Genomic DNA, 13,452 nt, shown 5'->3' on the forward strand with positions numbered 1-13,452 from the left:
GATTTTAAAATAAAATAAAGGATACACCGGACCTATGCATGTTTACTCGAAAGTAAGTCTCATCCTGTTCTAATATCAAGCACAGTAATAGATGAGTTTCACCCTGAGGGATGTCAAGGGAACACCTCCTTCCACCCAGCACTCCGTAGAGAATCCTGGCCAATATCGTTGTGAGCGGGGGCAAATGCGATTATTATTATTTTTGCATGCATCTGATTTTTAAAAACAGTTTGTCAGACTTTTTACGTTTTTGCATTCTCTTTCTCACATCTCTCCCCCTCCCACCCGGATTTCGTTCTGATCTAGCGGCCCAATTATCTAACTTTCATGCATCTGATCAAGGAAACTCTGCTATCGCAGTATGTACATCCCTTAGGTCTTTAAAATGCCACAATAAATATCTTGGATCTTCGAAGTGTCGGAAGACAGTTGGACATCCCCCTGCCCTCCCGGATTCCTTCCCTAAGATGGCTCCGCTCTGCATAGAGCGACTGGTCAAACGCGAACCGAACGTTTTGTGAAACACAGATTTTCCTATATCTCTATAGAGAAGGCAGGAGGGCGGGGCTTATCGGCTGAGTAGCAAAGAGGGTGGGGCTTATCCGCTCAGTTGCAAAGGGGGCGCGCCTAAGAAGCTCTCGGGGTTGCCATGGCAGCGGTGGCTTGGGAAGAGCGGAAGAGCCTGGCTGCGGCGGCGGCTGTTTGGCAGGTGGGTCTTGCCCACCTCGTCCCTCCTTTGGGCGGGAAGGTGAGGAAGTCTATTATTCTCGCCAGCCTAGGCTACTCGTGGCACTGCACCCCAGTCAGGACCCTCCTCCCATCAACCCACCTGGACGGAGATCCACTCCCCCCCCCCCGCAATAGGGACCCTTTCATGGCACTTCAGCAAGAGTGTGTCTGAGCATGTGCAGAGTGCCTTCCTTCCTTCCTTCCACCTCCTTCCACCCCCAGGGGTGCTGTTAACAACCCTAACAAATCATATTTAGCATTTATAGGAAATCCTAACCTAGTACAGTGGTACCTCAGGTTAGATACGCTTCAGGTTACATACGCTTCAGGTTACAGACTCCGCTAACCCAGAAATAGTGCTTCAGGTTAAGAACTTTGCTTCAGGATGAGAACAGAAATCGTGCTCCGGCGGCGCGGCAGCAGCAGGAGGCCCCATTAGCTAAAGTGGTGCTTCAGGTTAAGAACAGACCTCCAGAACGAATTAAGTACTTAACCCGAGGTACCACTGTATGCACAAAGGTATACAAAGCGCGGGTGGCGCTATGGTCTAAACAACTAAGCCTCTTGGGCTTGCTGATCGGAAGGTCGGCGGTTCGAATCCCCGCGAAGGGGTGAGCTCCTTTTGCTCTGTCCCAGCTCCTGCCAGCCTAGCAGTTTGAAAGCACACCAGTGCATGTAGATAAATAGGTACCGCTCCAGCGGGAAGGTGAACGGCATTTCCATGCGCTCTGGTTTCCGTCATGGTGTTCCATTGCACTAGAAGCAGTTTAGTCCTGCTGGCCACATGACCCAGAAAGCTGTCTGTGGACAAATGCCGACTCCCTAGGCTTGAAAGCAAAATGAACGCCCCAACTCCATAGTCGCCTTTGACTGGACTTAACCGTCCAGGGGTCCTTTACCTTTAGTATGCACAATGTCCTGAGAATTGGTTTCCTTGTGTGAAGGTTGCTTCCTAATAAAATGTGTGTAGGAGGATTGCATCCCATATTATACAGTAGAATGCCTGCCAAATGCTAGTTTTAAGAGGCTGTCTCTTCAGGTTGCAAGACGCAGCACAAATTTAGCAAGCAGGGAGCAAATTAAGTTAATCATGCCTACTTTGCAAGTTTTTGAGACTGCTGACAAGACAATGTGTTTTGTACACTGCTTTAAAGTAACGGAGAAAAATAGTGTTTATTGGGGAAATTTATGCTGCTGCAAACTCTAGTGGCTCACAATTTTTCTGGTTGTACAACCTAGTGAAATCAGGGTTAGGGAGGAATGTGGCCTGGGGAATGTTTTGAGAGCTGGATAAGGGGTGGCTGAAAGGCTACATTCAAATCTGAGGCCGCAGGTTCCCCAAGCTTGTAATACGGTTGGGGCATGATTTGTAAGGAACTCAGGAAGGAAACTTAACCTTTCCCCTCTTGCGACTTTCCCCCTGCCTTGACTAGCCTGATGAAGGTAGGTGGTCTTGCTTGTACCTTTCCCAGGAACATCTGCCCTAAGACCCGGTTGGTGGTTGGTGGAATGACATCAGCGTGGCAACATGGTGACCTTGCTGGTTAACCAAAACTACATGGAGAGTCTGCGGAAGGACATCACGGATCTGCAGGGAACCGTCCTCAGCGTCTTCACCCGAGCCGGGGCTGTTCGCTACCCGTCCTGGAAGTTTCCTGATAAGTTGTCCTGTGACCTGGACTTGGTTGCTTTGCTTGAGCACTACGACTTTGCACAGAATGACCCTGAGTTTACCCATCATTCCCACGTGGTTCTTCTGGAACTAGTGATTGACAGGTGAGGGTAGGTCCGGCGGTTCTGCAATGATTCCTTGTTGAGCCACTCTTAACTTGGAACGGAAGTAAACCCCAATGAATGCGCCAGGTTTTGAATTAGATTACTGCATCCATTATATCTGTGGGAATGTTGTGGATACTAGGAGAGGATATATTGATTAAATGTTATCCTTCCTAACTCACACTAGTGAGTCACACACACACATATACCGTATTTTTCCCACTATAACACGCAGATTTTTTCTCCTAAAAAGTAAGGGGAAATGTCTGTGCGTGTTATTGAGCGAATGTGTGGTCCCTGGAGCCGACAGGCGCGAGTGAAGGCAAAAATCAGGCAAATATAAAATCCTCCGGAGAAGGGAAGCCTTGAAAAGAAGCTGCTGCTGCTTTCCTGCATTCTGCCTCAGGGTCTTACCGCCCACCCGCTTCTGTTTCGTTACTGTGTTTGCTCAAACGGAACAAAGAGCAGAGAAAACCCCTCCCCTCCAGGCAAGCAGAGGGGAAAGCAGAGCGTCCTTCCTTCTAATTCCTCTCCGTGCTCCGGTGCTGCTGCTGCTGCGTCTAGGGACTCGCAGGCAACATGCAGGTGGGGGGGGGAGAGAGAGAGAGAGCTGGCTGGCTTGGGTGGGGGGGGGGACTTTTGCCTTCCTTTCCTCCCTCAGGTTAAATCCCTCTCCTGCATTCTTAGCCAGCTGCTTCTCCGCACACCCCTCTCGGTGCTCCTTGTCCCTTCTATGTTTTTCCTTCCCTCCCCACTTAAAACGTGGTTATAAAGCACGGATCCACATGGATCCTCAGGATCTTTGCATTGGGTCACCCCAAATTCACCATCAGATCACATAGCAATGATCTGATGCAAAAACAGGGCTGCAATGGTGCAAAAACGTGGTTACAAAGCACGGATCCACATGGATCCTCAGGATCTTTGCATTGGGTCACCCCAAATTCACCATCAGATCACATAGCATGTCCATGGCTACAGCCTGCACCAAAAAAATCACGCACCCACTGTTGCCTGGGGCTGCAATGGTACAAAAACGTGGTTACAAAGCATGGATCCACATGGATCCTCAGGATCTTTGCATAGGGTCACCCCAAATTCAACATCAGATCACATAGCATATCCATGGCTACAGCCTACACCAAAAAAATCACGCACCCACTGTTGCCTGGGGCTGCAATGGTGCAAAAACATGGTTACAAAGCACAGATCCACATGGATTCTCAGGATTTTTGCATTGGGCTACCCCAAACTCACCGTCAAATCACATGTCTGTGGCCACAGCATGAAGCACAAAAATGATACATCCACTGTTTCATTCAGATTTTTTTGTTTTTGTTTTCCTCCTCTAAAAACTATGTGCGTGTTATGGTCAGGTGCGTGTTATCGAGCGAAAAATACGGTATATAGCAGAGCTCATCCCCCTTTACAGAGTAGAAAGCTGGTTGGTAGATTTGTTTGAATCTCTTTACTTAAGCAATCCAATCTGGCTTTGTTCAGATTGGAGTATATTCCTGGTAAGACCCCTTTTATCCCTCCTAAAAAGAATAAAGACACAAGAAGCTTATTTTAAAAGTAGTAAGAAGTTTACTCACATTCAGTTCACAGTTGGATTCCTGAAGGCAGGTTTTAGCTTGCAGTTACAGATACAGTGTGGCTTACATCCTTGTAAGGATGGGCCCATGTGCTGCTGGCAGAGAGCCAGCAGTGAAGTCCAAGAGAAGAAAAGGCATCAAGAGAGGAAGGTAGCTGCGAGACTTACCTTTTGTGAGATCTCCAAGGGTCATGCCCACCTACCTGGTCACATGCAGGGGGAAGATGCTCCAGACCAGGTGTAACAGGAAGTTCAACTGGCTGGATCAACGTCCCCATCTGTGTCCACTCTAGGCAAACAGGAAGTGTTGTACTTGAACTGCTTATGTTATATCCCACAGTATATGGGGTTTTCTTTAAAGAAGAGGGGCTGTAGCTCAGTGGCAGAGCAGTGCCAGGTTCCATCCCTAGCACTGCCAGGTAGGGCTGGGAGAGACCTCTGTCTGAAAACCCTGGAGAGCTGCTGCCAGTCAGTGTAGACAGTACTGAGCTAGATAGACCAATGGCAGCTTCCTACAATCCTGTCTGGAAACTTCAGCTGGCTCAGAACACATTTGAGGGTGTGGTGGTTGGTTTTGAGAACATTTTTTGGTCTGCTGCCAGTAGCTGCTTTGGGCTTCCTTTCGGAAAGAAAATTGGGGTTCAAACGCAAACTACAAAACTAAAGCAGGATGTCCTTTCTGTCCTCTGAAGGTTGCTGCTGCTGCTCCAAAGCTTCACCAGATACACGGAGAACCTGGTCAGTGAACAAGCCGTGCCCCCATCCAGAACAACAGGACCATGCATGTCTATCGGGCTGGCTGTGAAGAAGTACTGGAACAGCATGCTGAAATTGGGATCCCTCTACCAGCAGCTGGCTTCTGAGGTAGGCTGCCCAGGTGGGCTGGTCTGCGTCTGCATGCACACTGACCAAACGTTCCTCTGGCCAGATAGTTGTGGTTTATCTCCCTTCTCCAAGCAGTGGGAAAGTACCAAGAATATTTCCATGCAAATCTGAAAGCACCAGGGAAGTCTACTGCTGAAAGACGACCCCCCCCCCCCGAAGATGCAGGGCTGGCTGTACAGGTGCTTGAGGTTCCAATCTGATCTTCTTCTTTCTTCTTTGGCGATCACCCGTAGCTGAGTAAGATTGTCTTCCATAAACACGGTTTTAACAGTGAGTCTGTAAGTGACTGTGGAGGCTAACTCTGGATCCACACATCCTTCCACAGTGGGGACATAGGTTTCCGGGTGGGAGTTAACCACGGTGAGGGTTTGCCAAGCGTGCCTTCCTCTTAGCACATTTCTCCCTTCTGTCCTGAGTTTGAGCGTCTTCAAAGTCCAAGATAGCTTGGTAAAGGCTGTTCTCCAATTGGAGCGCTTGCAGGCCAGTGTTTCCCTGTTGTCGGTGTTTATACAACATATTTTTAGATTTGCCTAGAGAGAGTCTTTAAACCTCTTTTGTTGACTGCCAGCGTTACGCTTTCCATTTTTAAGTTTGGAATAAAGTAGTTTCTTTGAAAGACAATAATCAGGCATCCAAACATCACCAGTCCAATGAAGTTGATGTTGAAGAATCATTGCTTCAACACTGGTGATCTTTGCTTCTTCCAGTATACTGGCATTAGTTTGCCTGTCTTCCCATGTGATGTGTACAATTTTTTGTAGACAGCGTTGATGGAATCTTTCGAGGTGTTGGAGATGGCAATACCCACCTGTCAACATAAATCACGCACTTAGGCTGTAGTCTCAGGCTGTCAAAATCAGTGACAGGGAGGTTTGCTGTTTCACAGGCTGCAGGATTGCCCTTTACAGCAAGGATGGGGAATGTGTGGCTCTCTGGATGTTTCTGGACTACAACTCCCATTATCCCAGAGTCAACCAGTAGCCTTGCTGGCTGGGGCTGATGGGAGCTGGACTTCCATTGGCATCTGGAAGGTCGCAGGGCCCCATCCACGCCTTGTTGTGTTGATCACACTACAGCACCATAAAGCATTGCAGGTATCCAAACAGGCAGGCAAGATACAAATGATCTTCCATCATAAGCTCAGTGTTGGAAAAGCTCCTTGAGCACTTCTACGGGTGGAAAGGTGGGGTCAACCATTTCTGCTATCAGCACAGGCCGAGCTGCCGTCATTTGAGTCCTTGGGAAGAGTTAAGAGTCACAGTCACAAGGGCATGTGGTAATGGCTGCCAACATGCATGGCTTTAAAAGAGGGTTTGACCAATTTATGGAGGATCATCAGGCTGTCGGTAGCTGCTAGCCACAATGGCTATGTTCTCCCTCCAGTGTCTGAGTCAGTACGCCTCTGAATGTCAGTTGCCAGGAATCGCAAGTAGGGTGGGGGCTCTTGCACATACACCCTGCATTCATGCTTCACATTGGGGCATCTAGTTGGCCATGGATGCCAAACAAGATCTAGCAAGTCTCCTTTTACGTTCTTATATTTCTTATATTCTTAGTATCAAACCATGTCTGATCACGGGACATGGGTGGTGCTGTGGTCTAAACCACAGAGCCTAGGGCTTGCCGATCAGAAGGTCGGCGGTTCGAATCCCCGCGACAGGGTGAGCTCCCGTTGCTCGGTCCCAGCTCCTGCCCACCTAGCAGTTTGAAAGCACGTCAAAGTGCAAGTAGATAAATAGGTACCGCTCCAGCGGGAAGGTACCATATTTTTCGCCCTATAGGACGCACTTTTTCCCCTCCAAAAATGAAGGGGAAATGTGTGTGCGTCCTATGGGGTGAATGCAGGCTTTCGCTGAAGCCTGGAGAGCGAGAGGCGTCGGTGCGCACCAACACCTCTCGCTCTCCAGGCTCCAGGAAGCTATCCGCAAGCCTTGCGCACCCGGGGGGAGTTCCCCCGGGCGCGCAAGGCTTGCGGGCGGCAGCCTGCAGCGCGGAGCACAGGGCGCCCTCCGGAGGACGTCCCGTGCTTCGCGCAGGTGTCGGCAAGCCTTGCACACCGGGGGGAACTCCCCCCGGGAGCGCAAGGCTTGCGGGTGGCAGTCTGCAGCGCGGAGCACGGGGTGCCCTCCGGAGGACGCCCTGTGCTTCACGCAGGTGTCCGCAAGCCTTGCGCGCCTGAGGGAACTCCCCCCCCCCCCCGGGCGCACAAGGCTTGCGGGCGGCAGCCTGCAGCGCGGAGCATGGGGCACCCTTCGGAGGACGCCCCATGCTTCGCGCAGGTGTTGGCAAGCCTTGCGCACTGGGGGGAACTCCCCCCAGGGCACGCAAGGCTTGTGGGCGGCAGCCTGCAGCGCGGAGCACGGGGCGCCCTTCGGAGGACGACCCGTGCTTCGCGCAGGTGTCCGCAGCCTGCCGCCCGGCGCGTTTGGGCGCCCTGAAGCAGAGCGCCCCTCGTGCCGGGCAGACATCGGCCAGCCCCACAAGCTCGGGGGACAGCGGGGAGGCGCAGCGCCGTCATCCCACTGTTCCCCGACCTGGTTTTTGGGGGGAAATAAAAGGAAAAATTTTTCCCTGTATTTCCCCCCCCCCCCCCAAAAAAGTAGGTGCGTCCTATGGGACGGAGCGTCCTATGGGACGAAAAATACGGTAAATGGCGTTTCTGTGCACTGCTCTAGTTCCCCAGATGCAACTTAGTCATGCTGGCCACATGACCCAGAAGCTGTACGCTGGGTCCTTGGCCTATAGAGCAAGATGAGCGCCGCAACCCCAGAGTCATCCGCAACTGGATCTTAATGGTCAGGGTACCTTTAGCTTTACCTTTACCTTTATGTCTGATCACAGCACATGCCCAAACTTCCTTTCCCCCCCAAACCTCTCCTGTGACCCTCCCAAAATAAAATAAAAACCTGGAAAGTTAATGCCGCCCTTTCTCTTTTATACCTAGAAAAAACGCAGCAGAGAGGATGCTGTTGGCACAAATGCTTCCTTCCATGAGGCGAAAGCTGAGAACGAGTCTTTAAAAATCTGCTTCTCGGAGTCAGATGTGACTTTGCCCAGCTTTCGGTCCTCCCCTTTGACCTCATCGGCCAGCAGCAGGCTGCTGGACGGTTGCCCCGCCACCTCCTCAGAGGCACCGCCAGCCCAGGGGGCCGCCAAGCCTATCTGCAGCACCCACTGTCAGACCATCGAGTCATCCCTGGTGCCTTGCGACGCGTGCGAGAGGGCGCAGCTCAGCCTCCGGGAAGTGGGCAGCGCCATCATCGGCATCTGCAACAGCCAGAACCTCCCGTCGTCTCTGAGCAGGTTCCTGGAGATGGTGGAGGAGACCCTGGGCCGCAAGCCACTCACGGCTGTGGACATCAGCTACTGGGCGTCCGAGCAAAGCAAGGACCTCTCCCGGATCAACAAGCACCTCCGGAAGCTAATGGAACTTATCAACCCTCTGAAGGGGGAGCTGGAAGAGTCCGAGAAGCAGAAGGGCGAGCTCAAGAGGCAGCTGGAGACTTTTGACAGCCGCCTTCAGAAGGAAAGAGAGGAGCAGGAGCAGAAGAGGAAGGAGGCGGAGCAGGCATTTGAAAGAAGGAATACGGAGAACCTGCAGATGATGGCCACCCTGCGGATGGGCAAGGAGGACCTCCAGAAAAGTGAGCATCCTTCCTGTCTCTTTCTTTCAGCCAGCTCACATCCACGCCATGTATTTAAAGCAAATTTGTACTATTTTCATAGCCATGGCTTCTCTCAGGGAATCCCTGGGAGCCAGTGTGGTGTAGTGGTTAAGAGCGGTGGACTCGTAATCTGGGGAACCGGGTTCGCTTCCCCGCTCCTCCACATGCAGCTGCTGGGTGACCTTGGGCTAGTCACAATTCTCTGAAGTCTCTCAGCTTCACTCACCTCACAGAGTGTTTGTTGTGGGGGAGGAAGGGAAAGGAGATTGTTAGCCGTTTTGAGACTCCTGAGGGTAGTGATAAAGAGGGATATCAAATCCAAATTCCTCCTCCTCCTCCTCCTCCTCCTCCTCCTCTCAGAAGTGAAATTCTATGTCACAGACTGGCTGGATGCTGAGGAGTGGTGGGAGGCAGCAGCTGGGGAATCCCCAAGGGAACCCCCAGGGGATTGGAGTAGGGTGAGTGGTCAGAGGGAGCAGACTGGGGGAGGGAGGTGTCAAAAGCCAAAGAGGCAACAGGGTTTTAGTGAGCAGGGAGTCTGTGGCAGAGAGAAGTCCAGCATCAGAGGCAGAAGCAGAAGCTGGAGAGGAGCGGGACAAAAATTCTAGCACTTCTCATGTATGTTGCACATAGTCGTATCTTGGCTCCCGAAAGCCTTGGGATTCGAACGTTCCAGCTCCTAAACGATCAAAAAAACGGAAGTGAGTGTTCTGGTTTCTGAACATTTTTTTGGGAAGCCGAATGTCCAGCGTGGCTTCCGCTATTGTTTCCGGTGCACCTGCGAAATCGGAAACCAATTGGAAGCTGTGCCTTGGTTTCCGAACATTTTGAAAGTCAAACGGACTTCCAGAATGGATTCGGTTCAAATTCTGAGGTACAACTGTATAGTCAATCCTATCTTGAAACCTGCCCTATGGGTGTTTTTTGGACTCCAACTGTCAGGCAGGTTTAAGGGAGCGCAACTGGTTCGGTTGAGTTGCACTAGGTGTGGAACTTTGGAGGTGCCACAAATATATTGTAGACAGGAAAGTGCAAGGCGGGTGTGTGTGTGCGTGCTAAATTTTGGCATTGCACAGGGCACCGCTGAAATTTGAGACCCCAAGGACTGTGACTGTCAACAGCTACAGCCAGCACAGCCAGTTGTCCGGAAAGATGGGAATCATAGAATCATGATGGAAGGGACCCTGTGGACCATCGCGTCCAACTCCCTCCAATGCAGGAATGTGCAGCTATCCCTTACAGGGATTAAACCTGCAATTTAGGTGTGCAACATCATCCGGAGGGCAGCAGGTTGCCCATTCTCCATTCTGATACCTGCCAGGCTGTGGCTGCGCATACGTATCTTTAGAGCACACGGCTTCCCCCAAAGAATGCTGGGAACTATAGTTTACCCCCAGAGAGCTACACTCCCTCAACAAACTATAGTTCACAGGACTCTTTGAGGGGAACCATGTCCTTTAGATGTATGGTATGGATGTGACCCCAGTCTGTCCCAAACCTTTGATTCCGAAGGGCTCCTGCGTTTCCGTCTCAACAACGGGCTGTCAGTGCAGACACACCGAGCTACATGGATCGATGGGTCTGGCTCAGCATAAGGCAGCTTCCTGTTTTCCTCTACGGTCCTTGTTGACCGGTGACATTGTTTGACTACTTCCAGAAGCCGCTGCCTTGGAGCAGAACGTTTCCACCTTGAAAGAGAAGCTCCAACGGCAGGAAGACACCATCCAAGGGCTGGGTAAGAGGAACACCAGGCAGCATTTCATACAGGCCATTCCCAAGATTCAGAACATTTAATGTAATTTATTTCACAAAATACACTGCTTGACTGTAAAAACTAACAACCCGGTATCTTGTTGCAGTCCTGCTAACTGTCCCAAATAATAGACCAGTGTCATTTTCTCTGTACTGCAGATGGAGGAAAGAGGGATCATAGAGGTATAGAACTGTAGAGTTGAAAGGGGTCCCAAGGGCAATCTATTCCATGCCCCTGCGATGTAAGAATCACAGTTAAATAAAGCTGGGCAGATGGCCAAAGAGATGTCAAAGAGATAAACAACTACGTAACATTTAGAAGACATCCAAAGGCAGCCCTGTTCAGGGAAGTTTTTAATGTGTGACATTTTAATGTATTTTTAATCTTTGTTGGAAGCCGCCCAGAGTGGTTGGGGAAACCCAGCCAGATGGGTGGGGTACAAATAATAAATGATGATTATTATTATGGCCATCAAACCTTGTTAAAAATGTCCTGTGAATGAGAGGCTGCCACCTTCCAAGGGAGTCTGTTCCACTGTCCTTTTGCCATCGAGAAGTTCTTCCGAATGTTTCGTCAGAAACTTCTTTCTTGTCATTTGAATCTGGTGGTTCATATCCTACCCTCTGGAGCAGCAGAAAACAAGCTTGCTTCCTCTTCCACGTGGAGGCTGAGAGAGGGTAGCCAGCCCCCCCCCCCAGCCTCAGGTGAATACCTGAAGGAGCGCCTCCGCCTCCGTCGTTCAGCCCCGACTCTGAAATCTAGCATTGAGGGCCTTCTGGCAGTTCCCTCCCTGCGAGAAGGGAGGCTACAGAGAACCAGGCAGAGGGCATTCTCGGTAGTGGCACCCACCCTGTGGAACGCCTTCCCATTAGACGTCAAGTAACTATACAATCTTTTGAAGGCATCCTAAGGCAGCCCTGTATAGGGAAGTTTTTTAATGTTTGATGTTTTATTATGTTTCTGGATATGCTGCAAGTTGCCCAGAGTGGCTAGGGCAACCCAGTCGGATGGGAGGGGTACAATTATTATTATTATTATCATTATTATTATTATTAATTGCCAAAGTGGTCTATAGTGGGGAGCCTTTTTCAGCCTGCTGAAAGAATGAATGGAAATGCCACGGCGCTTATTTCCAAGTAACTGTGTTGGATTGTGGCCACTGCTTTTTGCCATTTAACTTTGAATGTACAGCCGTACCTTGGTTTTCGAACGCCTTGGTACTCGAACATTTTGGCTCCTGAATGGCGCAAACCCAGAAGTGAGTGTTCCGGTTTGCAAATGTTTTTGGAAGCTGAACGCCCGACACGATTTCCGCATCTTCCGACTGAGTGCAGGAAGCTCCTGCAGCCAATCGGAAGCTGCGCCTTGGTTTTTGAACCATTTCAGGAGTTGAACAGACTCCCGGAATGGATTAAGTTCAAGAGCTAAGGTACCACTGTATTTAAGAGCCAGCCTCTGGGACCAGCCTGACTCTTGCGTCCTTGCCTGAAATCTGAAATTGCAAACCACTAGTGTGCGACATGCTGCTCTTGAGCTATTGTGCATTCCCCAGAGCGAGCGAAGCGCGAGCTGTTGCAGGAGTTAAGGGAGACGAAGGTGTGCAAAGCAGAGGTGGACAAGCTGAAAGACCAGCTTGGGGTCCTCACGAGCCAACTGGAGAGTACCAAGCAGCAGCTGAATGGGGCCATCACTGAGCTGGAGAAGGAGAAGGCCAAAGCTGAGAGCGTGCTCCGGCACAAAGAGGTGTGGCTGGGGGCATCAGGGTGGGCAACCTATTCTTGATGCTGTTACTTATTTCATTCATCTCCCACCTTTTCCTGTAAGGAGCTCAAGGTAGCTTACATACTAGTTCTCCTCCCCACAACCCACCTTCAAGGTAGATAGGACTGGCCCAAGGTCACCCAGTGAGCTTCACGGCCAAGTGGGGGTGCGAAACCTGGTCTCCCAGTCCTAGTTCAATACTCTAACCAATACACCACCCTGACAGCAGCCCCATGGCGGAGGAGGCAGGTCGGATCTAATTCCCTGTTGCAGCACATAGGAATCTTCTTAGAATTACAGAATCATAAAGCTGGAAGGGACCACAAGGATCATCTAGTCCAGGATCCTCCAGCTGTTTTTTTTGGACTACCAATCCCATCAGCCTTGCCCACTGGTCCTGCTAGCTAGGGATGATGGGAGTTGTAGTCCAAAAACAGCTGGAGACCCAAGTTTGGGAAACACGGATCTAGTCCAACCCCCTGCAATGCAGGAATCCTTTGACCAAGGTGGTGCTTGAACCCACAACCCTGAGATGAAGTCTCATGCTCTACCAATGGAGCTATCCCAGAGTGAAACCACTGGTCCATCTAGCTCAGTGCTGTCTGCACTGACTGGCAGCAGCTCTCCAGGGTTTCACGCAGGGAATCTTTCCCAGGCCTACTTGGGGGTTGAACCTGGGACCTTCTGCAGGTGAAGCAGGTGCTCTACTGCTGAGCATTGCAGAATGACTTTAACCTGTCACCCCCCACCGTTTACAACCTGCCCCTTCGACGTGACCAATCGGCCGATCATTGGCTTTCCACCTTGCATCTGTTGAGTCCAAACTAACAAGATCTCCCCCTCTCGTGCTGAAGTCCCTGCAGACCAAGCAAATGACTCTGATGAAGCAACTGGATAATTTGGACCAGGAGTGTGAGCAGCTGAAGACCAGCCTGGCTGACAGGGAGGAGGACCAGTACATCTTGAAGGAGAGGCTGAAGGAGATGCAGGAGGAGAAGTGGGAGATCCAGCACCAGCTGGCAGCCCAGCAGGTCTGTAGGAAGTGGGCAGGATAGGGACGCCTGCCATGGGCTCCTCTGGCGAGACCCAGGCCATGTCTCCCCAGCGCAGGACAAATTGCACAGAGAAGGATGAGAATTCTCATCAAACTGCGGCGAAAAATTTCCTAGCCGTTTTGCCATGTTAAATTTTTATACGCCATAATCTACACCAGCTTTTGCCAACCTGGTGGCCTCCGGCTGTTTTGGACTACAACTCCCATCAGCCGTGCTCCTGACAGCCCCAGCATC

At 50.9% G+C, this 13,452-nt stretch overlaps 1 protein-coding gene across 5 annotated transcripts in view; it reads left to right on the forward strand.

The window, feature by feature from the left end:
- The first annotated feature begins 556 nt into the window (after positions 1-556).
- Positions 557-13,452, forward strand: part of CCDC157 (coiled-coil domain containing 157) — a 129,872-nt gene continuing 116,976 nt past the window's right edge. For 4 of the 5 annotated variants that reach the window (XM_080986274.1, XM_080986275.1, XM_080986273.1 and 1 more), the window contains exons 1-7: positions 593-748; positions 2,202-2,505; positions 4,792-4,963; positions 7,929-8,628; positions 10,307-10,384; positions 11,955-12,145; positions 13,018-13,194. In XM_080986274.1, coding sequence (XP_080842400.1) covers positions 2,258-2,505; positions 4,792-4,963; positions 7,929-8,628; positions 10,307-10,384; positions 11,955-12,145; positions 13,018-13,194 — 1,566 coding nt within the window. In that variant the 5' untranslated portion in view covers positions 593-748; positions 2,202-2,257. Of the gene's footprint in view, positions 749-2,201; positions 2,506-4,791; positions 4,964-7,928; positions 8,629-10,306; positions 10,385-11,954; positions 12,146-13,017; positions 13,195-13,452 lie in introns of all 5 variants that reach the window. The other variant, XM_080986272.1, reaches the window with a different exon arrangement.

Source organism: Podarcis pityusensis (assembly GCF_964106645.2).
Source record: "Podarcis pityusensis genome assembly, chromosome: 16".
In the NCBI taxonomy this organism is placed as follows: Eukaryota; Metazoa; Chordata; class Lepidosauria; order Squamata; family Lacertidae; genus Podarcis; species Podarcis pityusensis.